At 40.4% G+C, this 27,349-nt stretch overlaps 1 protein-coding gene across 1 annotated transcript in view; it reads right to left on the minus strand.

The window, feature by feature from the left end:
• VPS54 (VPS54 subunit of GARP complex) overlaps positions 1-27,349 on the minus strand; it is a 52,729-nt gene that overhangs the window by 13,042 nt on the left and 12,338 nt on the right. Inside the window, exons 5-18 of the mRNA XM_064510129.1 lie at positions 26,077-26,155; positions 23,798-23,832; positions 22,431-22,562; positions 19,287-19,672; positions 15,102-15,228; positions 13,993-14,100; positions 10,721-10,776; positions 9,541-9,637; positions 8,715-9,052; positions 6,653-6,782; positions 5,542-5,723; positions 4,664-4,776; positions 3,062-3,125; positions 1,258-1,363 (exon numbers count right to left, since the gene is read on the minus strand). Of these exons, the coding sequence (XP_064366199.1) occupies positions 1,258-1,363; positions 3,062-3,125; positions 4,664-4,776; positions 5,542-5,723; positions 6,653-6,782; positions 8,715-9,052; positions 9,541-9,637; positions 10,721-10,776; positions 13,993-14,100; positions 15,102-15,228; positions 19,287-19,672; positions 22,431-22,562; positions 23,798-23,832; positions 26,077-26,155 (1,953 nt within the window). The remainder of the gene's footprint in view (positions 1-1,257; positions 1,364-3,061; positions 3,126-4,663; positions 4,777-5,541; positions 5,724-6,652; positions 6,783-8,714; positions 9,053-9,540; positions 9,638-10,720; positions 10,777-13,992; positions 14,101-15,101; positions 15,229-19,286; positions 19,673-22,430; positions 22,563-23,797; positions 23,833-26,076; positions 26,156-27,349) is intronic.

A 27,349-nucleotide genomic window follows, 5' to 3' on the forward strand; every position in this document is an offset into this window, starting at 1 on the left:
TGCTTATACACAGGTGTCATTTCACTCTGGCTGCAGCCACAGCCCAAAACAGCCCAGAATCTCATTATACGGGAACCACTTTGTAGCTCCCATCACAATAAAGTCTAGCTCTTGCTAACTTCCAAACCTGCTTTGTCTGACAACTGTCAAAGCTGAAGTGCAGTGACCTGCAAGGACACCTTTACAGGCTCTTTATTTTGTTCAATGTGTAATAAATGAGCTTTTGTTTTTGCTAGCTGTTTCTGTTGCCTCTCCAACTCACGGTCACCTTGCTGCCAGAAAATAGAAACTACAACAATTAAACTGCACGTGATGTTTCAGTAACAAGGAATAAAATGTGAATTACTTATCAGAGCCAGAACAAGACACAGTAGAAAGGGAAGTTTGTGGATGAACCTAAATGATGACTACAGGGAGAAGTGTTCCCTGCATCTGCATACATTGTTGTTCAGGTAAGAACTACCAAAAGGAAGATTATTCAAAGGTCCATCTCCTAGGGTACTCCCAGCCAACTTACGGTAAAATATACTTTTGTAGAGAAGAATCTGCTGCTCTTTTAATGATTATGCTCATGTTCGGAACTCTAATACCTGATGTAACCTTTGTAGGCAAAACAGCAAGTAAAAACCTTGGAATAAATTAACTGGTGGGCTTTGGATATGTATAACAATTTTTAGGTGTATTCATGTGCTCCTTTTATTACTATTTACTGGTATTACCTTGTTGTACCTCTGTTCCACCAGCTTTCCTCTTCTCTAGCAAGAAAAAAAATGATGAAGAGGTCCTGGTCTTTCATCATCTCTACATTTTTACAACAGCGGCTTTGTCACAAACTATTTTTCACCCTTCTGCTGACAATTCTTCTACTGACTTGTACAAACCAAAAGACTAGTTTCTTTCCTGACTGTAGATATATCTCAGTGAGATCTGGAATCAAATTGCATTTTCTTCAACAGCATTATTTGTACCTCCAGCCTGAAGGACTAACTGCTATGACAAATACTACTGGATGAGACTTCTGGTATCCCAGGTGAAAAAAAGGAAAGAGAGCCTTCCTGAAGCTAATTCACCCAACATATCTCATCTTCAATGCCCTTAGCTTAAAAAGCCTACCTTGTAAAACAGTAACAAGCACAATCATTTCAATATAATTTATATCATTAAATCATAAAAGCATATGAAGCATTTGAGAGAGTAATACACAGACTCTGCCCTGAATACCTCTGACTAGCACAGGCAGTACACGTGGGGTCATACCTTCAGTAAATCAGACAGGCGGGTAAGCATGTCAGTGGTGATGGAGGGAATGTTATCCACACACTGGCAGTACTCAAGGATTATTCTTATTAACAGCAACACTGTCCTGCAAGAGAGGTAACAGAGCCAAATATGTTATCTCAGTGCACAGATGATGTTGAAAAATCAAAGTCCAGTCATATGGATAGAAAGCTACCTAATGCTACATATTATAGCATTAAATAAACCCATTAATTGATGTGAGGCAAAAGTGAACTGTAAGGAGGATATACAAAGATGGTTATAAAGAATATCCATTCCACAGGGTGGTGGTGGGAAATACTTAACAGGTATGAGAGAAAAATCTCTGAAGTGCATAGCCATAACTTTTTATTTCAAAGAGTAACTACTCTGGAACTAGAAGTCTCCATTCAGATGTTAGAGGGGAAAAAACCCTACAGCTTCTTTCTTAATATACTGTACAACTCTGGCCAACTCTGAGTGACTGTAAAAATCCACAGCTTGTAAACAATGACAATCATTGCAAAGGCTGTCATGAATGCTGACGAGTCAAAAATAGAGAAGGTAGCTGTGAAGAAACAGCACCAAGTATTCAAAAGATGCTGAGCACCTGTATTTCCCCCCAGATTCAGTGGGAACTGGAGAATTGGCGAGCCACTGGAATTAAGAAGGATCCACAAAGAACAGGTACACTCCTTCGGATTCAAATACACAGAAGGCAAGAAAACTGAGGCAAGATCAAATGAGCAGAGCAGATACCCTAACATTTCAAAAGATAAAATCTCTCTTCCTCTAGGCAGCAGAGTACAGGAAAAGACTAAACAATCACGAAAAATTAACACCCAGTGAATTTGGGGTATTTTTCTTGGTGTACTTCTTGGGTATTTTTGGTGAATACATTTTATCTGATTAAATATAATAAAAATGTATGTAGAAATGTAAAGAAGTGAAATAAATATTTGCACCAACGTGAAGCTGACAATTGCTTCAAGGAGCTAGAAATAAATTTCAAATCGGCAGACATGGATTATCAAACACACAGTCTATTAAATAAGTTTTTTCAGAGGAATACCCTGTATACTTTAAGGGGTGCTCAAATGCTGCAACCTGAAACGCTCTTTTGCGGTGATATCAGCAGGCTGGCATTGAAGTTCTGAGCAATTGGTGTCTGTTTGTAATTAAACAATGGCACATCACCATGAAGCAACTCAAAATGACAGCTGGTCAAAGACAATATGAAAATCAGCACTTTTTTGCTTTAAGTTTGGGGCAAGTTGACATTTTTAGACTCAGGGGAGTGAGACCTTTCAGGTTTCACTCCCTCCCAAAAAACTCTTATGCATAATTAATACTTAAGCATCTCCATCTTTGGAAATGCAGAAGGCTTTTAAATGAAAGTAGTAGTTGGGTATTACATGTTTTACAAACTCTTTGATATAATTGGTTTTAAGAAATTACATTCAAACCAAAAGCAACATGGATACAAAGAAATAAGGTATGCAGCATATGCAATGTGCTGTGAAGATAAACTTGTATCTTCACAAATGTGTTTTCATGAAGTAACTGCAAATCAAACAAAACCTTAAATTTCAGCCTAGCTGTTTAGAGAAGAAACAGCATTTTAAAGTACAGAACAACTGGCAATGTGTTATAACTGCTCAGAAACAAGAGAGTAATTAATTTGCAGAAGGAAGGGTTTTCTTTTTATTCAAGTAAGATTGCTAAAGCTGTTAGTATTCACCACAGTTCTACTCAAAAGCACTTGCCAACTAACCCACTGTTAAAAGGAAAGACTGCATCTTACCCAACTGTTGCATATTTTTGTCCTTCAACAATGAGGAATTCAGTTGGCTTTCTTTCTTCAGGAGCTAAACATTTTAAAAAGAAAGGAAAAGGGATGAATTGCACTAAAAACAAGCACAGAAAATGTTGGTTTCTAGAATGACGTGTTTCCTTGCTAAGGCTTGCGGAAAAAAAACCCCCATCTTTGGAGCACCACTCTATTTTATAACATTTATGTGCAAAATGCAGCTGGTCACCCATCACAATTATGATCAGTATAATTACTTTTATTGTCAGTACACACTGCTGGGACTTTACACCAAAAATCCCCAAACAATACGAGAAGTCACACAGCCATTACGGATTGACAGCTAACAAGCTCCGACAAGTGTCTAGAATAGAGTTCATTTTGCTGAGAAGCTCTAGGTGCTTAGATTGCGGGATCATCACCTGTTCTTCCTGAAGAATAGCTGTGTCAGATTTAACAACTACCTGGAAAGCTTTCAGGCTGCAACAGCAGCTGTCTCTGCCTGCATCAAGACTGCATTAGCTAGTCTGTAATCTCTCACCCAGTACTAGATTTAGAAACTGCTAGTACAAAATGTTATAAACATAAGAAGAAAAGCGGGGAAAGTCACAAGGGCTTTCGACTGTACATTCTCAAAAGATTTGCTGTGCATGTTAATATTTAAGCTTCAAACTTACTTATTCCTCAGGCTTAAGAGTGCAAGCTCTTACTGATGCAGTTTCCTATCTTCTTGAAGGAAACTGCAAAAGCTTCTGTCAGAAGCAATGGCTAATCAGCATATTTCAGTGTTGGTGTTCCATCACTTCTATGATTAGTGCCTTATACGCCCTCTATCTCTGCTATATCCCCCTTTTTTTTTGGGGGGGGGGGGGGGGAAGAGACTCTTTCTCCACCATGACATTACTGTATTTTTTTTTCTCTCCTTTCTTCTCTATTGCCATTTTCTGTCCCCTCTACGTATGTTCTCTTCCTATTCTAGCTGTTCGCATAGGTTCATCACCACTGTATTGGAAAACCATTCCTACGAGATAAGGAATGCATAACAATGCATTCTCATTTTGCACACAGGGAAATGAAGCACAAGAAGAAAAAAGTAACTCATGGGAGGTCACATGAGGATTCTGTGGTGAGGTAAATAATTGAATATACATGGGTTTTCAGTTCCATCAGCAGCCACATAGCACGCCAGCTTCCATTTGAACAACTGACATATCAAGTAGTGCAAAGGAGCAAGCACTGTTTTACACAAACAGGGCTGAGCTCCTCAGTTTCTTGCAACAATTGCATTCTGGGGTAAGACTGTATTTGTGCAAAGACTCTAAGCCTCTACTTTGGGAATACTTGTATAAAACAATAGCTCCCTTCCTGTACTAACCCCTAAATGGGTTTTGCTAAAAATCTTTTAAGGTCAACTCAAATTTGAACACCGCAAACAGGAAAAAGAGGTACAAATTCTCTCCCTTCTGCACCCCCCCCAGAACACAGCAAACAAGCACAGATCAAGACTGACGTCGGAATACATCTGGCAACATTCAGTAACGGCATTTGCTGATAATCATTTAAATTCAGCTAACAGTAGGATTGCAGGATACCCACCTGCTGCTTTTTTTTCAGGGAGAGAAATTCTGCCATCTGATACAGAATCAACAAGATCCTGAAACTCAGCAGGAACTTCAGCTTGCTTCCAGCGCTCATTGTCCAAGAGGAGACTATTTATAAACACAACAGAAAGGAGACTGAGAAAATGAAATACCTTGTCTTGATGCCTCTCCTGCATGCACTGCTGTGGAATCAAAACTACAGTAACTTAAAAAGAGCCAACAGCCCAAAATGTTACATCATTAATCCTTATTAGAGGGAGGTGCCCAATGACTAGCAGTAACAAACCAGACAAACACCCTGTTGCCTAGACACGTTATAGTTTGCTTATTCGATCTGCCCTAGAAGACAAAAGACCCTGGTAGGGAATAAAGATTCTTATGTGACCACTGCCACTGAAATGATGTGGAAACACTGGCATTTTAAGAGCTATTGATGGATGAAAGCAAACTGACTTGATGTATGTTATTAGGAAGGCTTTTCCCCAAGCCTTTTTGGCTGTTGTTTTTTGGTTTTTCTTTAAGCAGCTGGCTGGGGGTCAGCTAACCTGAAGTTACCAGTCCCTGAGATAGGGCAACCCTACTCTTCAATGTCAGTAAAAACTCACAGGCGGTCTTCGGTCCTTCCTATACCTATTACTGTCCTGATTTAGACAGTTATAAAACAATCCAGTTAAAAGAGATTAAGTTATGAGGAATGTAAAAGTCGAAAACAATGGAAAATAATTGGGTTTTAAAACAGTTTCCATCCCCCCTTCTACTCATCAGTACAACTGGATTACTAGTGTGCTAGGCAACAAAAGATTCCTGCTTGCCTGGCACGTGATTGATAAAATTATTCTTTTAAGAACATGAAAAGCCTCTACCCAGAGGTACCTTAGTTTTGTCTTCCTCTCCTCATGGAATCTGTTCACAAATCTGTTGGCTTGACTCTGAAGTGCTCCTCGCAAGGACATACTTTTTCTGCCACAGATCTGCTCAGTATCTAAGATAAAGCCTTCCATCAATCGAGAAAGGGCAACGAACTCGCTAGAATTCAGCTTCTCTAGGAAGCCATCCTATGTACAAAGAAAAACACTGTAAGGTGACATAACACCACAAAAATTCAGAGATGTAAAGAAACAACTAGTCAGCGCATCTGAGGGCCAGAGAGCAATTAAAGATGCAGAATTCAGAGCTCAACTCTTAATAATATCTCCTACAATAAATTAATTTGACTCCAGGCAAGACCTCTCTAATGAGGCTCATTCATGTGCATAGCTAAAATTAATGTTGCTGTGTGCCTGGTTACTGCGATTTTTGCTGGTGGTCTTACTCGCAAACTGCCTACTGGTGCCAGTCAAATAGCACATGTCAGTGTGTTAGGTCCTCTGTGCACCTTCCTTTCTGCGAGATATTGGGGAGAGCCAAATCTTAGTGCTGAGCTCTTACAGGGTAAAATATAATAAATGTGCGCTAGAAGCAAGCAGGACCCTAATGTAAGCTTGACTATGACACCACCACAGTGATTTTCACAGTGTAGAGAAATTGTATTTTCCTGTGGTTTTGCGTACACTGGGCTAGCCCCAATCCCCAAATGTTTTCCCCACCGGCTTTGTATCAAAGTGAGTGCATTGGGAAGTCCCAGTATAGGTGCTACTAGTGTTTTAAAAGGCACATTGCTTAATCCTACAGGGTACAGAGTAAGTAAATTAGAGTGCAAGCAGCCACCTTGTCATAGATACGTATTGCCTGCATAGAGCTTCAAAGATGGCAAGCTGGGGGGGAGGAGGGATACAAGGTCATAGAAACATAGACTTACAATGGCATATGTTAATGTTTGTGTGCTCTGGGCATTAATTAACGCCAAGTGCCTGTGACAGCAGGAACAGTTACTTAATTTCAATTGAGAATGCTCCTTTAGAAGTCTTGCTCATTAAACCAGTAATGTGTAATAACTTTTCATTAAGGATGAGATTCCAGCAGTAGTCTGAAATGAGCTCCTTACCTTCGCTCTCGCCATGAGGAACTTGACGGAACGATCATGGCAGATATCAGAGGCATTATAAAGCAATTCTTGAATATTGTTTGCCAGCCTGCCCAGTTCTAGGTCCGTCAGTTTCATGTCATCACCGATCCTACGAATGACAGAACCATGTGGCTGAACATCAATTTTTATATAAAAAAGCCAACCTATTTCTGCTCACCATCTGAAGGAGGAAAGAGCCTTGCAGCAGCTGTCAAACACAGACAGTTAGTTAATCACCAAAGTGACTTTATACAGATGGGACCTCCTAAGCTGCTGTCAAGTGTCACATCAGTCCCTGCAATAAGCAAGTACACAACTGTACTATCTTAATATTTTGTTTAAAATCCTCATTCTAACAGCAATTAATTTTCTAAGAAAGAGAACACGATATAGCAATTCTTAATAAAATAAATATTACTAGAATTTACCCACCTAAAATTTACTCAGCTCCTCTAATACTTAAGCATCACTAGCATATAAACACAGTATTTATCTACTATAGACATCGCACTTGCATTGGAAGAAATTCTGCAGTCCCCACCACCTTAGTCTCCAAGCTATCACTCCATTAACTCTTTGATCTTCAGGCTCTTAAGTCTGTGCTTTTTGAAAATAATTTCATGGCTTGTCTACTGTTTTGAGGCTAACCCATGGCACAGCTCTGCCATTCACCCAGCTAGTTAGGATAACCATTTTTAGGTCTAGTCTAGTATGGCTGCCAATGGGCTGACAGTACGAGAGAAGGGAGGAAACCCAGGATGTTACGGAGCAGCAACTGGGCTAACGCTGCCATAATTATCTAACTTTCTTAGTCTCCTCCAAACACGGAGCAGGGGTCCTGAGAAGAGCAAAAAAGGGATGAAGCAAATTCATTTTAGAACAGAAAGTTATGTAACCAGCCTCAGAAACTCTTTCGTTACTAGAGAGCTCTATCTCAGTGGTATATTATTAGCTAACTTGGCAAATTGCTTCAGATCAGCTGGGATCCAAGTCCTTCCTCCTCACTCTAGTTCCCTGGATTCCTCTTCACACTGCATTTCTCTTCCGGTGTAGCACCGGTGTTTGGACACATGGAGGCCTGAATCCATTTTATGTACAGTATGTTTATTCTAAATCTATGTCCTTCAGCCAGCATTGTGATTTGGAAGGGGCAAACACTGACAGTTGCTTAAACACACAGAGAGAGATACTCGAGTACCCATCAGCAGGGGTGGACAGGAAACTTGCTACCTCCATCCTTCAGTAGGGCAATTAGTGGCATTTCAATTTTGCTTCATAAAACTATCCAGATGTGCTGGCGTTTGACGGGGGTCATATCCGAGTCCCACGCACACTGCCCGTGGTTCTTTTACAAAGGTAGCTGACTTCCATCCATAAACATGGAACGTCTAAGACGTTGCCAAAGAGGTAACAGCTCTGCAGGGTTTGGATCACTACAAGGCTGCACTGCCTATGTTACCATAGCATTGAGATGTATTTATTTAACCATGCAAGTCATTGAGCTGGCAATGAACAGCAGCTTTTTCTCTAGAATTCATCAAGGTGTATTTCTCCAAGACAGCTTAATAAAAGAAAAAAAAAAGAAAAAAAAAAAAAAAAGACCCCCCCCCCCGGCCAAAGATTAGCTATCGTGAACACAGGCAGGGAAACAAGAGATGCTGCAACCAGCCAAGGGCACAAAAAATGATTAATGTCTTTTATGGAAGCTAGACTTACATCTCCCCTGCTTTGCAAAGTAGTAGGCTCCCCAGCACAGCAGATGGAGAAGGAGCCTTTCTCTGTAAGAGGTGACATACTGGCTCCCTGTACACAGAGGTGAAAATAAAGCAAATAAAACAACACTGAGCTAGGGACAGTGTAGTCTGATGTCAGTCTCCAGGGATGGTGCTAGAGGGCCATTCTATTTCACTTACCTAGAAAACCACATTCCTCTGAAGCAAGTTTTGAGCCTCAACATCAAAAACAATCCCTTACACCTAATACCTCGCTTTAGTCATGTTGTAAGTTTGAGATGGGTAGCACAGAGCCGGCATTTACTTACATAATCTCCACTCCTCCCGGAGTAACAGACGACGATGTTTGCTCTTTGCTGGATGAAGAGTCAGTAGTGCATTCTGGTTCAGAGACTGAGTCACTGCTACAAGGCTCACTGTTTGGGGAAATGTTTCTTTGAGAGGTAGTGTCAGCTGCTACAGGCGTGAGGTCCCCTTCGCTGAATGCATCACTTATAAACATGCCTTCATGAGTCAGATAAGCCACTTCTGTATCCACTGTACTGTCTTTAGCAGAGTCCTTTTGCAATGTGTCCTCCAGGTCTCTGGTTTTTTGGTTCTTGTCTAGAACCAAAAGAACCACACTACGGATAATATTTAACGTTGCCTAGAATCAAATAGAATGTTTATTACCAAAAAAAGCCTGTAGCACAAGCTTGAGCTGAAAAAAAAAGATATTTTCTTTTAGCCACAAAATTAAAGCAAATCCTGGCTTTATTTTCTATCGTGTAATTAGCATTCTGAGGCAGACCCACTCATCTCTGATGGCAACCAATATCAGATATTTCTGAGAAAGGTGCAAGAAACCTCATTTGGAGTAATCTGCCACATACAAAAGTGCTGTCCTAATCCCTAACAGCCTGAGATGGATGTAATCATGCAACGAGAGGTATTATCTCCCTCCCAATGCTTTCTTTGTTAGCACTAATCACTTTTGCCCTGGAGGCTGATATTCACATATCCCTCTTTCAATCAAAAGTTTGAATTCTATAATCAAAATTGACACCTTAAAACTTCAAATGGAAAATAACTTCATCCCATTTCTGCAAATTTCTGAACTAATTATGTGAAGCTCTTGATAAATTAATGTCTTACCTTAATTCTCTTGAGAAAGATGGTAAACTTAGAAAAAATATTCTTCAGTAAATCAAACCACTGAGGAAAATTCATCATCCTCATCTGGTCTGCAAGCCTAGAAAAAGAATGGTATTCAGCAAACAGCAAATGTTTACTGACCATGCTGACTACCATAATTTAAAGAAAAAAACATGCTTTAAATGGAATTGTAAATATAAGGAAAATAGTGTAGACTTATCTGGCAAGACAACAGACATCACCTGAACAACAGTCATGATTAACACAACGTATGCAAGTGGCACACAGAAGGAGGCATTTAAAAACGTATCCTGCCAGGAAAGTGAAAGCCTCACATTTAACGTTTAGCTTTTCCAGAGCATACTATTATTTCACCCTGGGATAAGTATGTATTAAAAACGGGGGTGGGGGGCATCAAACTGTCACAAACTATAACACAAAAATACAGGAGAAAAAAAATTAAAACATATTTTTGCAGGTATTACAAGAGCCTCATTTTTAAGCTCACATTGCTGCATTGCAGTGAGACCAGTTCTGCTAATAACGTGCAAGTCAATGGTTGATAGCAAAGGGTAGGAAAGTCACTGATAGAAGGAAAGTAAAACCCTGTAATAGACGCTTAGGTCTCTAAATTAAGTTTTTTGCAGAGTAATAAACACTGGAGAATGGGGAGCAAACATACCATTTTTAAAAATGATCCTGTTCCCAGTCTTTTCCCAGTCTCAGTATGAATGCCATACAGACTCTGCCTCTCACTTTGCCTTATCGACTGGTCAGATATTATTATTTTGGGGGAACCCTTTGCTAAGCCAAAAGAATCACAGAAGTGGGCAGGGGCCTCCGAAGGTCCCTCGTCCAGCCCCTGCTCAAAGCAGGTCCAACTACATCAGGCCATGGCCAGTCAAGGGTTGAGTATCTCCAAGGACAGAGATCCCACAGCCCCTCTGGGCCCCTTCAAAGTTTAATTTAAAGATTAATAAACATTAGAATTTGAACAAAAAGGGAAATATGCAGTATTTGCACAGAAGTGGGCAGTATCAGAGGCTTAGAGAGAAACAGAAGAATAATTCTTAATTATTGGGAAATTTAAGCACAAATTAGCACATTAAATTTATCTATGCTAAAAACACCCATTTCCTATCCCCACCCACCACAAAAAATAATCTAGCTGTATACTTACTTAACAACCACTTCTGTATCTATTTCTTCTATCTGCGATACCGTATTAACCACACACTGTCAAATTTAAAGGGAAAAAAAACAAAACAAAAAAAGATCTTAGCTTCTTTCTAACTGCTTCTGAGTTTCATAACATACACAATAATCCTCAAGTTAAGTAAGGAAAAGAAAAACAAAGAAAAGACATTTGTATCATATAACAACTTGTTTCTTTAAAAAACAAAACAAGCCCCCCCCAAACATCTAGTTGCAAAATACAGAGGCCCAAAACGTTCCCACCTGTGCACTAAGCTCGGGCAGGCACACTGGCTCTGCCCAAAAGGGGCCTGCTTTTCTGAGCAGGGATGCTAAGCGCTGTGTCGAAAATGCCTCTCAGGCCAGGTACTTAAGACCAGGAGTTCTCCCTCTCCCCTCCAAAGTCAATCACTTTGGAAAATTTGGGGGGGACTTCCTTTCCAGTTTTGAATACAGGAGGTAGGGGCGGACCTGAACTGGAAGGAGCAGTACCAAGAGGTGTGGAGGCCCATGCCTACGACCCTGTGCTTTCAGCTGTTAAGGAAGGCCCAGCTGCAGCTGCTCTCATACCACACATGGTATTTGCTATCTGACTGCCCTGCTCTTGACCTGCCTGCCCCTGTCCCTAGATTTCTGCACACCTTTATTGCTGCTCTCTGGCCTTTCCTCAAAGAGCACTTGCTGTTCAGCTGCGGCAGAAGAAACAGCCCAGTTTCTGCAGGTCTTCCCCCCTCCAAAGTCACTTTTCATTCCAAGCTTATCTGGTATTTTATAGTGATTCATTTACTCCTGCTCTTTTCACATTACTGTCTTGTAAGACCTAGATACAAATCTTAATTTAGACTAAATTAGGGGTTTTCTCCCAAACTTTAATCAATAACCTCATCAAATCAGTGAGATGAGTCAGTAGCACATGAACTCATCCTGCCTTTTTAAGTGAACGCATACGATCCGAACGGTGACTGATGGTGCCCGTGTCAGGCTACACAGACTCTTCACCTGGGTTTTGAATAATGGTGTTCAGTATGGGAGCTCCTCAGAGACACTGGCCTTGGTCTCGAACCATGCAGCGTGTTAAGACCTCTGCTCTTCTATCTGCCTGCTAATGCAGAGCTACTAAAATACTGGTCAAAATAACCCAACAATGAATTTGAGCAGGAAGCACATTTGAGACGAGGGAGGGGAACGGTTTCCTCTAGTAAGGAAAAAATAACTATAAAAGCCCAGACAATAGGCAACAACGCAAACACGTTCCACAAGTCACACAGAAACTGCTCTGATCCTGTCATTCTTCCCTATTCAACAGAAACCTACATTGGAAGTTGATTTAAGCTTCATTTGTTACTGAGCAGAGGTGACACCTGAAAAATCCCGACATACAGACAGATATTCCCACCAGGACGGGGAAGAGGCTTTGTGACAGGGAAGAACAAGCAGGGAAGTATGAAGCGCTAGCTGCCTGCTACATGACTGCACAGAGGATTTAAAGGAAAAATGTCTCCTCTTGACTGCCGATATAGGCAAGTGAAAAGCTGGTGGAGACTGATGGGCAGATGAACGGTTTTATCCTGTATTATTCATTTAGGCATTTTTTGTTAAATCCAGGCCCTGACGCCAGGGCCAAGCACAGCCGCGCACAGGTCTTTCAGGTCCACGGTAATACAGCACTACTAGAAAGCGCTGACAACTCTGGCCTACGCAGTTTTATTTCTGGCGAGACGCTCCCCAGCTTACGGGGGCTGTTCTTCCATCTGCATTTCTCCGCGGCGGTGCACTCACACCGTCCTTCCCTCCGCTCTCCCACCTCTCAGTCCCACCCTCTGCTGAGCTATTCAGGGTGCTGGGCAATGACCCAGCCCAGCATCCCACTGCTCTCAGGCAGGGAGGCAGAGAGCACGCAGCTAGCACGGGGATGCTTCACCCAATTTAAGCTGTGTCGTGGTCAAGTGAGAAAGGACTCGTATCACAGCCTAGCCCTTACATGAAGTGGTGTGCAGTCAGGCACCTTGCTGGCTGTCTTTTAAGAGTATTTGGTAGCAATGTTGGCTTGCATTATCTACGGCCACCCTGCTCAGTCAGAGCAGCCAAACTGGGGCTGCAATGTGAGCTGGGTTGGGGAAACTAATTGGATTTAAAACTAAGTCCTTAAAATAGTAACAATAACACAATTTGCCAAACTTTTCAAAGCTGAGCAAGTTCCCAATCTGGTTGACAGCACGGCTGCGAACCACGTGCTACAAAAAAATCTGATGGCAAACCCACCACCTGGATATGTGCCATCCTTTGAGATACAGGTCACAGGCTGCTCATAAGACATCAGAAGGTGACTCTTGAAGTAACCATGTATCTTTATGGGGGAAAAATACCTCCTACACAATATTCCCACATATGCATGGCACCAAACAAACAAGATGAGGAAAACAGAAGTACCAAACGTATGTTCAAAGCTCAGCCTAAGGTTTTGTTTGCAAACAAAAAGGCATTGTGTCACTGTCCAAAATAGTCCATGCATTCTTCCCCAGAAAAGTCATCTGAACTTTCTGCTTTTTTTTTTCCTGGTTTTAGTTGTTTTTAATATACAAGATTTTCAGTTTGAAAAGACAGAGATACACTGCCCTAAACAGCTAGCAACCACAGCATTGCAGACAGGGATTTTTTTGTTTGTTTATTTAAAAACACAATTCTTATAGGCAAGCACATTTTCTACCTTCTTAAGCACCTCACCTTGCTCTCTCTTCAGAAAAGGTAGGGATGTTTCTCAGCCTTTTGCCATGTACCTATAAGAGGTCTGTGCTAACATTCAATCAAGTAATGTTTTCTGTATCATTTACTGGGGAATTGCCCATTTCAGCTGGGAATATTTTTGACTCTCTTCTATGAGTTTATGGCAAGAACTCGGTTTTTTTTTGAAAGAGTGTTATTGTACAACTACACTATTGGGGAAAGCTGTGTGTTAAGAGAAAGACAAAACGAAGCTAAAATCAGCAGATTCAGAAAAGTCGTAATTAGGCAGAGAAAGTTGCTATCTTCTGCCATACTTGTGCTACCTACTGCTTGCAGAAGGTCCTTCCTGCAAACAGACCTCTAGGCTTCAGGTTGTCCTTAGTGTCTGCAAGTTCAGCTGCTCTAAACAACAGACCATCAGCTACCGCAAAAAATTCATCAGAGCTGTTCTTAACTACTTGAAAACAGGACAAAACACACACTTGTAGAAGATCAAGACAATCTTGTCGGATAACTTAGAAATGTTTGGCTTACCTGTTTAATTATGTTCTTTGCAGTAATAATCATTTCATCTCCATATATCTCATAAAAATTTAGCTTTCTTTGTTTTAAAAGTCCAAATACTAATGATACAAGTCTCTCCTATCACGAAAAAAACATTAAAGATGTCAAAGGCGAGGACAAGAAAGGTAATCTTTAAAAATTGCAGAGGAATAAGAAAGAGCTGACATATCAAATACATGGTGGACAGGATTTAGATGTCTAATGCCTTGAGACTACTGCCATGATTTCATTATACAGTCTCCTATGGCAGTACCAGCCGGCCCTTCCTCCCAGCCCCTTTCATTCCTGTTCCGAGGTTGTGCCAGCACAGTGATCTCTGTTGTAAACCGAGTCAGGGAAGGAACTGTGCTTAAAAATTGTATACATTTCTGAAGCTGAACCAGTTTCTTCATCCCAAGAAGCATGACATGAAACACAATTACACCATCCCAAGGGCGAGGCTATCAAACTGCAGCATGAAAGTGGGAAAACAGGCTGACTAGTTAATAGGGGGTAGTAATTACTGAAGAACAGTGCTGGCAAAATCCAGAAAAATCTTTTCCTGGTTAGAAGGGCAACCACAATAGCTTCATCTTCAGAAGCTAAGGTCTTCAAGGAATGAGGAATATATGCTGCAAATGAAGCATGTATTCAAGGCAACCATATGCTTGATATAAGGGCCCATAAACACATAGGGAGACAGCATGAGAACAACATGCGCTATCAACTTGCACTGCAAAACTGAATTTTTACTGTTAGCTAAATGAGAGTTCATGCTCTTCTCTAACTTAAAATTGAAGTGTTGAGGTTCATGAAGTGTCCAAACTAAAACGTAATACGTATCTAATTAAAAAAAAGAAAATATTATTTTGAAAATAAAGTAGGACTGGATTACAGTTCCAAGAGTTCAGCTGTAATTATTTAATTTTATCAAACAAACAAAAAAAAGGGGGGGGGGAGGCAGGAATTTAGATTAGAAGAGAAGCGGTATAAAATGATAATGTTGCTACCAGGGAACTGAGTCAATTAGTTGACGCTAATTAAGTATGTTAAAGATGCAAACATATTCATCAGACAGTTTATTTCAATAACAGACGTACCTCTTCTAGAATTTGGCAATCATCTTCTAGGGGTCTATTTAAATCATTGCGAGCATAAGTTGAAAACTCTGCAATCATCATTTTATCTATCAGCTTTTCCAATTCACAAAGCTGTGAGCCAAGATGCCTGAGAAAAACAGCCATTGAGAAATGAGCTAAATAATCAACCTGTAAATGAATCATTAGTTCACAGCCGAAAATAACCACCCAGCAGGTAATTTCCATGCAATCAACGCTGGCTTAATGGGGGGCTCAAATCTTTCACTTCTTAGAGCAGCTGAAACCATGTGTTTTTCAGAAGCACTATCACCCTGAAGCAAAACATACGGACTTGAATGTTAATAGCGGGTAAAAATTGGTACCTAGGATGTAGGAACTTTTTTCCTCCCGCCCACCCCTTTATTTTTGGAAGGTGCCAAGCACCTTCTCTTCCCAATGAAGTCAACCAAAACTGAGACTACTCAGTGCTCATCAGTATACAGCTGTTAAGAAGGAATATGTCTCTTGCTTGTCCAGTTCCTCAACTCTTCAGTCTGCAAGTTCTTCCATTTCCGACATCTGAACATTTAATATGGTCACAGACGTTTAATTCACATGACTGAGATACAGTAATAACTTTAAATTACAAAACAGCTTTCAGACTAGAGTTCTCAAATTTGCCATTTTTATACTTCTCGAAATTCAAAATATTTTTTCACGTGTAGCAGATTTTAAACCACATTTGGCAGACGTGCACATGAAACCACAAGGGAATTTCTCCCATCAAAAATGCTGACCAGCATTCAAAAGTTGGGCAGCTAAAGAGATTTTTAGCCCAGTAAAATTAGAAAAGGGAATTTCAAAGTTGCCAAACAGTCCTGGTTTCCTAACTTTCTGTGAGAGCACCAAGTGTCTGTAAAAAAATCAGGCTGATTAAAAAAAAAAAAAAAAAAAAAAAGCGGGGAGGGGGACGGGCAAAAGACACATTGCCAATTTGTTGGTCAGGAATTGGCTGGAATAGACAAAGCAGACACATTTCAAACCAGTATCCAGTTTAAGCCAAACTGGCCTCTAGCAAAAACCCAAACCACTTGCATCACGGACATTTCAAAACAAACCCAAGAGACAAAATTAAAGGGAAGATCACTATTTGCAATGTAATGCCTGGACTTACACAACTTATTTGCAGGCCTAATACCCAAAACACAAAGGCTCTTACTTAGGTAAGCACAAAGATGCTCTCACTTAGGTAAATGACTTGGGTAGGCTTTGCTCAACTGCATTTAAACACAACCTAACCTACCCACTCAAAACCAGAGAAGTACAGAAATATTCAAAAAGGAGTTGCCGGCATTTATGGCACCACTTTATCCGAGACCTTCTAGCCCTTAACAACGAGAATCCCGCCATCCAGAAATACCCAGGAATAAGCCAGACCTTAATTCATCCTCCAGCCAAACACCCTGGCAATGAGCTCTGAAGAGGCACTGGGAATGCATCAGGTCATTTCCATGCCTGACTACTACAATTCTCCTAAATAAAATTAGGAGCGTGGCCTAAAAATTCTTTATAAATACTTAGACTGCATCAGGTTTTCTAGGCACCTCTGTGTTTTACCTGTATAAACTGTGGCTTGCCAACATACCTGTGTAAAAATTTACTGGATCTCCATCACTCCAACAACAATGTTAAAACAATGTAAAAATTGTCACTATAGATTTGTAATTTAACACATTAAGTACTTTTTCTAAGATGAACTTGCAGAGGTTAAGAGCTGCAAGACTTTAATTCTATCCTATAATAGCAGCAAGCAATAATCACAAAGTTATGACTGATATATATAACCACATGGGATACTAGACTAGATTAAAGATACCAATTTATTATTTCATGGTACTATTAAGGAGCTTTCATTTTTCGTTATAACTAGAAACCAGTTACATTTTTCCTGGATATCGCATGACAAGAGGAGAATAATTTTTTTATATATGGATGATCTGAGTAGTTTTCTCACTGCCTTACAGGGAATGACTCTGCAACATGCCTCAATTCGAAGCTCAAGATTTCTGTTCAGGAGCAAATTCCACATGCTGTCATACACAACATACTAAAGCAAAAAGTCTCAAAAAAAGTCATGATACGAACTATTTATCTCACTCAGCAGTGGCAGCATTCTTGCTGAGAACAAAAAAGAATATCCGTTCAGTATTTCTGAATACAAGAACAAGCTGAAGTATTTGTGTAAGGTAAAGATTTTAATTTTTTCTTTTTAAACAACATTTTACTGAGAAGTTTTCTTCAAGACTGCCATCCTTCCATTGCACATTACTTCTTTGGGCATTCAATACACACAGGTCGCTGTGAGACTTGGGAGGGACTGTGCTGGGCTTCTCAGATCTAGCTTTGCCCTTGCACCTCTGCTGCTGGTAATAACAATTGATAGATTTAAATGACCTTTCTGAACCTTTAATCTCCAAGGCAAAGGGGACATTTCGCACTCACATTGCCTTTTTTTTCTTAATTAACTCTAGTAAACTAACCAATCAAGCATTATTCACAGAAATCACTTTTTACACGCTACATGACTGTTTACATGCAAATATGTTTTACAAGTGAGCGTAATTTTAAAGACAGTCATTCTTGAAACATCACGTATACTACAATGAGAACATAACAGCATTCTCTGTTGACTTAGCAAATAAGTATCTCAGGTTAAACTGTCAACTGAAATTAATTCTGACTGAGGTTGTCACAAGTTTATAGAAGTACACTCAATATCATTAATGCAAACACAAACACGACTCACTTGAGGCCCGTGCCCTATGGTCAAGCGGCTGAGAGCAGGAACAGCAGAGGAAGGAAACCGTGCTGCGGTGCCTGAAGGTGGACCATTTAAGCTAAAAGGAGAAAGACTAACAACTTTCCTCCCAATAGTTTCCTAGCTCGCACTCTTTCTGTGAGCCAGCCAGAAGGGGATGTTAGAAGAACAGCTCAGCAGAACAGAAGGACCAGAGTACTAAAAGGATGAAGTTCTGAATATTCAGGTTACAGTTATTAAGCAGTAACCGTGTTCTTACTATGCAAACTGGGAACCATGAGGACGCAGGAAGCACATTAGCTCCAAAACAAAAAGCCCAGCACCAAGTTGTAAGTCTAAGTATATAGCACCCTGAACGGCTGATACAAACCTCCAAGCAGACTTAATATGCACTGCTTCTGACAGCGTCATAACCAGAGTGGCAGTTCTGTATATGACACTTTCATGCTACAAGAGTTACGATAACTTATTTTACATCAGCTGAAAGGGTTCTGCTGTACCGATACTCTTGCGTACTGCAGAGGACCTTGCACAGTGCAGCCCCATCTCTGAGCGGAGCTCTAAAGCATCCATCGTTAACGAGAGCAGCCAGCACAGGACCCTCGACCTGCTAAGTCAGGCGGCTGCAGCAAACGGGTCGGGGGGACAAATAAAAACCCACCAATGGCAGCAGCGGTTTGGGCAGCACCTTCCCACTGTTTCTTCCCCTTGTACTGCGACTCCAGCAGCCCACAGAGCTGAATTTCCCAGTCGCATGAGGCAGACAGAGCACCCCTTGGCCATACATACAGTGACACGAGCGCAGACAGTGCGGAACGCGTCCAATCTGACCAGCTCTCGACCTCAGAGTGCATTTTGAGCCATGGTTTGATACCTTAGGCCACTCGAGCTGGCTTTAGCTTGCAAAGTTTCTTCCAGCACTGCTGGCACAAGCACAGGCTGGAACCAGACCTACTCAACACATTGTCGGTGTGTATTCCTGTAATATCACATGCCCAGGTCAGTCAGTCAAGACAGCGGCCTGGAGTGGAGCTGTGTGCTAAGAACTGCATCTCTGGGGTGCTGGATGCATGAAGACGGCTACAAACACTGCAAGATGACAGTGCAACCCCTGCTCAGCTCTCATTTGTTCCCCACACCCCTAAGGAGTACAAAACACGTAAATATTAAGTGCCCTTAAGAAGCAAACAAACAAACAAACAACCTTCTCACTGGCTCACACATTAATCACACTGCTTACCTCACACTCACATTTTGCACCACTTGTACAACATCCTCTAAGAACGATCAAACACGGGTAAAACAAACCCCTTCGGCTTGACACTATAACCTGCTTGACACATTCTAACACCGCCTGCGTTTTGTCCATTTTCTAGATGGTCACCTACCGGAAACTGTGAATGCCTTGAAGCTCTTGCTGCAACACCTCCTGTGTCGTTGCTATCAAGTCCAACGCTCCAACAAACTCAGAAGTGGAGAGTAGTAACTGTACTGTGGGCTGTGTTTGGTGTACAGTAGCCATTAACTTCAGTTTATTGTATGCTTTTATACAGTTATTTCTGGTGAGTGAGAGTCTTAAAACTCGAAGCGATCCTTCACACATTACTTTATCAATTTGGGAGATTTTCTCTCGAAGTAATTTTACAGCCTGGGAGGTTTTCCTGAGGTAGTCCTGCAACTCATGCTGAGAGGTCATTGCATGAAAAAATGCTTCTGAGCGCAGAGAAATTTGATGTGCAATATTGACTTCCACAATATCCAGATAATGGCTCAGCTAGAGAGACGAGGGGAGGGAAAAAATGAACAGTATTGTTAGGACTTGGCAAGTTTATCCCAATGCAAACACTCTTTGAGGGTATAATTGAAATGTCTTATTGTATCATGAGGAAATTTTACTAATAACCAAAGATACTATGATCCTCAGTTAAAACCCTTTGTCAGGTTAGCAAGCAAATAACTACCCACTGTGGTTTGCTCACTTCTTTTTGAACAAGCTCAAAACCACTTTGGGAAGACTGACTTGGCAGCGCTCTAGCTTGAAAATTATGAAGTAGAAAAGTGACTAATTTTAAAAGAACTTCCAAGCTTTTATGCTGCAGAAGTTGCATACTGGCACCATCACAGCCACTAGCCAGGAAATAGCTCTGGAGACTAGCTCGCAAGAGAGACGTGTATACACATGCAAATAGGTTATGTACTTCAGGTCATTTAAAGATGACGAAGATGCAGCATAGCTGTGCTTGAAGGCTTAGCTTTGGTCTGGCACTACTGAGTTAAAAGACTGTAGCATCTTCTTCATAAAAGGACGTCTATCTGGCTACAGCTGCTCTTTGCCAACCAGTTGGAGTCTGAAGTTCCTATGTAGTGTACTTCATGTGTGCTGGCACTGTGGGATACCTAGTGACAGAGTACAGCTACATCTTTCAAACATGGACTTAAATTCCCTACATTGAACTGTTACCAGACTGCTGGGTTGGTCCGATTATTTGAGCTGTAAAAGCTCTGTGTTCTGCCTTATGCTGAATATGCAAACTCAAAGGAGTGAGGCATTAAGATGCTCATCTGAATGTTAATACTCAGATGACCTGGTTTCTAAGAAGCGCCAAGCACTCAAACCTTATGCTGAATTTAGAAAGGTCCTACGGCTGGTTAAGATCCCTGGGAAATAACATCAGTTGGAGAATGTTTCCCTCTTATAGTTACTTTCTTACTGAATATATTCAACAGTAGGGATTTATTGTCTCACTGCAATATGCAAACTCATCTCTTCTGCAACAGGTTTAATCAAAAATGTTCTCCACCAACCAGCTGTAACACACCTAGCCCATGGGAAAAGCCCTCCAAGACAGACTGTGACACAGGGATCAAAGAAAGGGTTATTATTACGATGATCATTTATTTGATTGTAGCAACCAGATGCTCTAGGCCCCTTCCCTGTGCTAAGTGCTATAGATAAACAGAACAAAATGACAGTACCTGCCTCAAAAGATCTTACAGTTCCAACGTATGGCAAGAAACAGACAGAGGTAAGAAGAAGAAAAACATCAGGGGAAAATTGTTCCACGTAGATTATCAGCAGTCCAAAAGCACTAACAGCCTAAAATGTGTTATGGCAGGGTTTTCCAAATCCTGACGAAAAAATACTGCCTGGAGTTAAGGATAACAAGAGCAGCAGGGTGCCTACTTGCACCTGACGCAAGGTGTAAATGAATCTTGAGCAATTCAGAGCCTTTAAAAAGTAAAACAATAAATTTGGGCCCATTTCAGTAACATAAAACAGTGTAATATTTTGGATGTGAGGCATGTGGCTTTGGAAGCAACAGAACTGTTTTACACTATTTAGGTATACCTCTCTAAAGAAGTGTGGCTCAAAGCTGTTTGAAGCCCTATTTTCACTCCACTGCATCAGAGAGGGCTCTGGGTCTCCTTCACTTAAAGTCTCTGCTGAGTGTCCATCCTGCTGCTGCCAACCCCGCAAGCCCCGCAGTACGCTTCAGATACTGGTTTCAAACAGTGACTGCTACAAGAAACTCCAAAGGCAGAAGTATTCCCAAAGGCCAACTTTAGACCATGGAGGACAACCCAACGCAGGAGCAAGCTACCCTCTAGCAGAACCTGTCTGTTCCTCCTGATCTGAAGGAAGATGAGGGAAACCAACTCCTGGAGCTTTTGTAAACATCTTGCTGAGGATCTCATGGTGTTTCTTTTCCAAGGCATTTTTCCCCCCTTTTTTAACTAGCTCCCAGAAGCTTTAGTAGGTTAAGTAGGAGGGAAAATTAGTTGGAAAACAGACTGCAAAAATCACATACCGTTTTCCAAAGTGTTTCATGGGAATTTATGCCATTAAAATGATTTGCTGCGTGGTTTTCTCTACTATGACTACATAACTCTTAAGAAAACAAAACAAAAAAAACCCATGACAGATTATCTTAGACTTCTGTTTCCAACGTGAATGAAACTGCTCTGCCTTCATGTTCTCCAATGCACTCCAGAAATGGATTGGTACAGATGGCATGACAACAAGTAAGAAAACTACTGCCAAATAAAACCTTAGGATTTAATATTTATTTTGGCACAGAGAGCACAGTGCCTTGAATCCAAAGTTCTCCTGAGATGTGAGAAAGCAATAGTTTTAACTGATAGTGTACAACCTCTAGCTTTCCTACCTGCTTTCCCTTCTCATGGAATTGCTGTTCCTCTCTAACAGCCCCACATCTCTGAAGTTGTCAATATATACCTGCTTCACTAAGTTTTAGCAGTCATGAAGAGCTAATTACTATGCTATATGCAGATTTTTTTCCCAGATTGAATAGATACATTTATCTAGCGGAGGAAAGCGTTCTTTGGCAAGATATTTCCCCCATTATTGACTAAGAATCCACAGCCTGATGTAAAACAAGAAATACCCAGGACCATAACAGTGATGTCTCAACAAACAGTGCAAAACAGCAGCAGCCAACTTGTCTGCTAATAGTTTCTTTGTAATGAGTAACAGCTGCAATGGATAATGAAAAGTTGTATTGAATTCGCACCTTTTCTTGAAGTAACTTGGAGGAAGCTGCATCACGATTTCCTTTTCCTCCAGCAGTATTAAAATGAGACCATGGTAAAACTGCATTAAACGTTATGGAATCTTCCAAGGCAAAATCTGGTTTCATAAAAATCTGAAACAAACAAACAAGAAATGCATCTCTCTCTCCTGTTTTCTTTCCCAGTTTAACAGACATCCTGCTTCACAAATCTACCAGGACCTTATTTGTGGACTTTACCCAATTTCCATTTACCCAGGTAAATAAAACATAGGCAGTATTAGACTGCAGGTGGGTCCTCTAAAGGACCTGAACAAATGTTCTTCAACAGCTGGGACATCCAAATGCTGATACACTCATTTCTGAGGGCTGTGGCTTCTACCAAACTGAGGATCCATCCAACTGCCAGGGTGGAGGAAGCGTTCCCTAGCAGGGAATAGGGCCTCAAAACTTACCTCCTTTAGTGTGTAGTGCAGCAGATGTGTTGGTCACAGAAAGGGTCAATAACATTTAATATTTACAGTTCTTTGAGATTAGCAGAGTTAATCTAAGTTCTCTCTGATCACGTTATTTTTACGTGACAGCACTGGTACAAACCTGAATCTTCCAGGTGGACAATACTACCCTTTTCCCTATATTTAGGAAGTGGGGTAACGTTAAAAGTTTTTACACAAGCTATGGCATCATGTCATACTCAAATATTCTTGTTTACTGGACTTTAAATGTTACAGTGACAGCTATGGAAGTAAGTCTACAGGCCTTGCACACAGATGCTGACCCATATTAACATTCTGACTCCTAAATGTGCCTAAAAAAATAATCAGACTGAGCTGGAATCTATGTTTGTGCCTTTTGTCAATGTGTTGCAAACAACACATCACATGCTGCAAGTAACTTAGAGCAACCTATCTACTCTGACTATAGAGTACCTACTACGACAGGGCCTTATAATTCAAGGAGCCATGCCTAACGCTAAGTTGTGTACCATACAATATTCAAAACTTTCATCAGACTCTCCAATTTCCCTTTCCTCCAAGGATGCAGCATGGCTAATTTTACCCAACTTTGATTTTGTAACTATTAAAGATGAAAAAAAAAAAAAAAAAAAAAAAAAAAAAGGAGGCATTTGTATTCTACTTTAAGTAAATCAAGACCACAGGATGCAAAACAAAAAAAACAAACAAAAAGAAGAGCAGATTGTTCTTAATTTTTGTAAATGCTATAAGCATTGCATATCTTCTGAGTTGATTACTTGAACTGATTCTCAAGAAAACAACTTCCACATACAAAAGAATATGTTCACATATTCAAAACTATATAACTACACATGAGAAATCCTTATAACAGCTTAGAGTGCACAGCAATCATACCTTAGGTACTTGTTCCAGATCTGTCCTGGATTTATCTAAAATTAAACAAAACACAAGTAGTCATTCACAAGCAAACAATGGAAAACAATTACCTTGAATACCGTTAGACCCGATGAGGAGGTTATCAAGAAGACTATGCCAGGCTCCTCACAGTTGTGCACAGACAAGAGACAGTGGTTATAAATGGAAACAAGAGAGATTCCGACTGGATATGAGGAAAGATTTTTTCACTGTGAGGACAGCCAAGCATTGGAGCAGGTTGCCCAGAACAGTTGTACAGTCTCCATCCTTGGAGGTTTTCAAGACTGAACTGTATAAAGCCCCAAGCAACCTCATCTGACCTCAGAGCTGAACCTGGTTTGAGTAGGAGGTTAGAGTAGAGTCGTCCTGAAGTCCCTTCCAACCTGATTATTCTGATTCTTTGAAATGCTCTGCTGCCCTTTCTAGTTTAAGGTCTTATGCCCAGAGCATTCAAAAGTGTTCATAACTGGCTGCTTTGAGAATGAAAATATTAGTCATGTGAGACAGTCTGCTTAACACTTCAGATTCCTCAGTACACTCGAGCTGCTGCCCAAGGCCAGGAAAAGTCCCCCTCACACCACCTCGATTTTTGCGCTCCGGATTGAAGCTGCCTATACCATCACTTCCACACAGCACTTGGAGGGTGGATGCACAAAGGCTGGCAGCAAGGATGAGTGAGGCCTGCTCAGACAGTCTCAAACATGCTGAGCAAGCAGAACAGGTAGCCCTCTTCCTGGCTGAGCTGAACTGACAGTTGCAGAGGGTGGGAAAAAGTTGAGCTAGGGGAAGAGGTGCAGCACTGTACCCCACCATAACCTGAAGAAAAGGTGAATTCAAACTTCTGAGGTTCATCCAAAAATCCCCTTTTCCTCCCCCCTACACATGAATTAATGCACATTACGAAGAAGGACACATCAGGCCAAGAAAGGTGAGGAATTTAAAAGCAACACGCCTGTCTTTCAGCTGGACTTTCTCTTCCTTCCTGATAACCATGGTGAGAGCCCTCTCTCAGCACTGTCTCCCACAATTCTCTAACCTCTTCAGCTGGCACTTTATTCATATTGAAATACAAAAGGCAACCAGGACTATGAATCATCCTGCTGTCCTCAGTCTTAGGACAGACCAACTCTTATGGAAGTGAAGTGCCAGGTCATGTGAACTGGAGTTAGAGAAAGACAGGCAATACCAAAAAAAGGAGCTATAAAACACCCAAAGTTTTAGGTTACCAAACGCTGCTTCTACTAGGAACAGTCAATCTACACAAGCAGCTCCCAGTTACTTTGATGACTAATTTCCTTTGATAAAAACAAAAAACTCTTTCAAAATGGATTAAGCTCAGCCCAAAGAAGGCACTTTTATTTTGCAGTACGTGCCGCAAACAGAATCATTCAGGAACAGCTATTCGAAAATAACATCAAACACAGAGAAACGCCAAGGAAGCAGGACTTCCTTTTGCACAGAAAAGGAGGGAGAAACCTGATTGAAAGAAAAACTTGATCAAAAGGAATAAAGTGCTGAGAGCTTCTTGTTGCATTACCAATGGACATGGGTATAGACAAGCCCGATGAAACGGCAATTGACAAATTAACTCATTTATGTTAACATTTTTGAGAAAATAAATTAAAGAAATCAAATGCTATAAGCTCACTACAGGTTCTGGGTTTTTCTTTTCCTTTTGCTTGTCTTTTCCTTTTCATTTTGCCTCTCACCTTCTTTTGTCCAGTTTCATATTAGCTGAGCTACTTCCATAAAATCATGACATACAGCGTTGCTATAGCTGTAGATGCCAGAAAAAGTGCTTCAGGTAGTCTTTGCTAACAGTAATCCTTGGGATAGCAAGTCAGGAACGGCCCAGCACTGCCATTCTCACATATAGTGTTTTTCTTCACTGCAAAGTCAACAGCTGCAAGAAACTTGATGCAATTGTATGAACTAGTTGCAGCTTATCTTAAGTAAAAAGAAAGTTGAAGAAAACACTGCCATAGACATAATGACCTGCCATGAATGCAAAAACATCGTGGAAAAAAAAATCAAGCAGGAATCACAAGCATTTTGACCTATAAAGTATCAGCAGTGGTCATGAATACTTCTAGTCAACCCCGTTTTCCATTACTGTTACAATGAAATCACCAGCAGCTTTTTTTTCTTTTTTGCACATAAAGCCCACAGACAAGCAAAGGACATGATCAGTATGTTTTAGTATCCATCAGAGAAGAGGAAATGACTTTTTAACATGCAAAAGAAGGCTTTGACTGTACCATGGGTGTGTAATAGAGTCCTGTCGAAGGTATCTTTAGGAGGACAAATATTCTTGCATTTTTCATGAATCTTCTCTCTCTGTAAAAGAAATGTATTAAAAAATTATTCCCAGGCTGTAAAGAGATTTTCTTTCTTTGAAACGGAACATTTGCAACATTTTCAGTGAAACATACTGTGTTACGCCAAATAATTCTGACAACTTCACAATAATATTTTTTCCTCTTAAAAGCTCAGATGATGTTTGTCCAGGTGAAAGGTACCACAGGTTGAAATTTTTGGTCGGTATGTTGTTTTTTCAATATCTTTACATCTCAAGAAAAAAAGGAACATAGAAGTTATTGAAAACGCATAATAACCTCTCCACAAAATGAGATATAACCATATATTGATTATAATTACATACCCTCAATCATTTATTTGCTGTTTTATCTAGAAATCACACTAAAACACAATGAATTCTTTTTGCTGCTAAATTAAATTGAATCAAATTCAAAATTACCTCCACATCATATTAATGAGCACCTTGCTGAAAGCAAGTACCTTGTTTCATCATGCTGAGCTTCAAATTTTATCTACAGGTGTAATCAACACCCCAGACCTCAGAAGTCAGGAACTATATTTCTAAGAAACACTCATGTTAGCTAGGTCTCTATTAGAAGTTACATCATGGGTCAGTTCCCTCTTTCCAAGCCCTCGTATCATTTCACAATCACTAGGTTACATGCTAATTTTAACGGACAAGCTCTTAACTGTTTTAAATGTTGAATGTGCAAACTAGTGGCATTACAGACAATTCCCTTCCACATATTTTAACTATGATTTACACCAGTAACATTTCCTGTAGCCAATTCTGTAACAGCAAAAAAGAAAGAAAGTTACAAACCAAGGAAGCAGAAAACAGTGGGAGACTTATCATGTATTCTTTCAGTCAAAAAAAGGAATGTTACTACATACTTAGTGACACTGATATTTTAAGAGTTTATAGAAGTCTCCTACTGCTCCTGGTGTCCTTAGATGTAGCTTTAACTTTCCTGTTACAAAAGACATCATCAAATAATAGACCTGCTTACTGTTTAACAATTTCATCTTTAAATGTTTCAAATATGAGAGATCTTAAAAAAAAAAAAAAAAAAAAAAAAAAATCAACCTCCAAACTTTGTGGTGTATAGACATGTTTTACATTTGACCCAAAGGACTGAAAATGCTATGTTGCATTGTATATTTCAATCACTGAACAATTCTTACAGAAAAAGGATTAATAACCAGAAAGAA

The sequence above is a fragment of the Dromaius novaehollandiae genome, chromosome 3, assembly GCF_036370855.1.
Source record: "Dromaius novaehollandiae isolate bDroNov1 chromosome 3, bDroNov1.hap1, whole genome shotgun sequence".
Lineage (NCBI taxonomy): Eukaryota > Metazoa > Chordata > Aves > Casuariiformes > Dromaiidae > Dromaius > Dromaius novaehollandiae.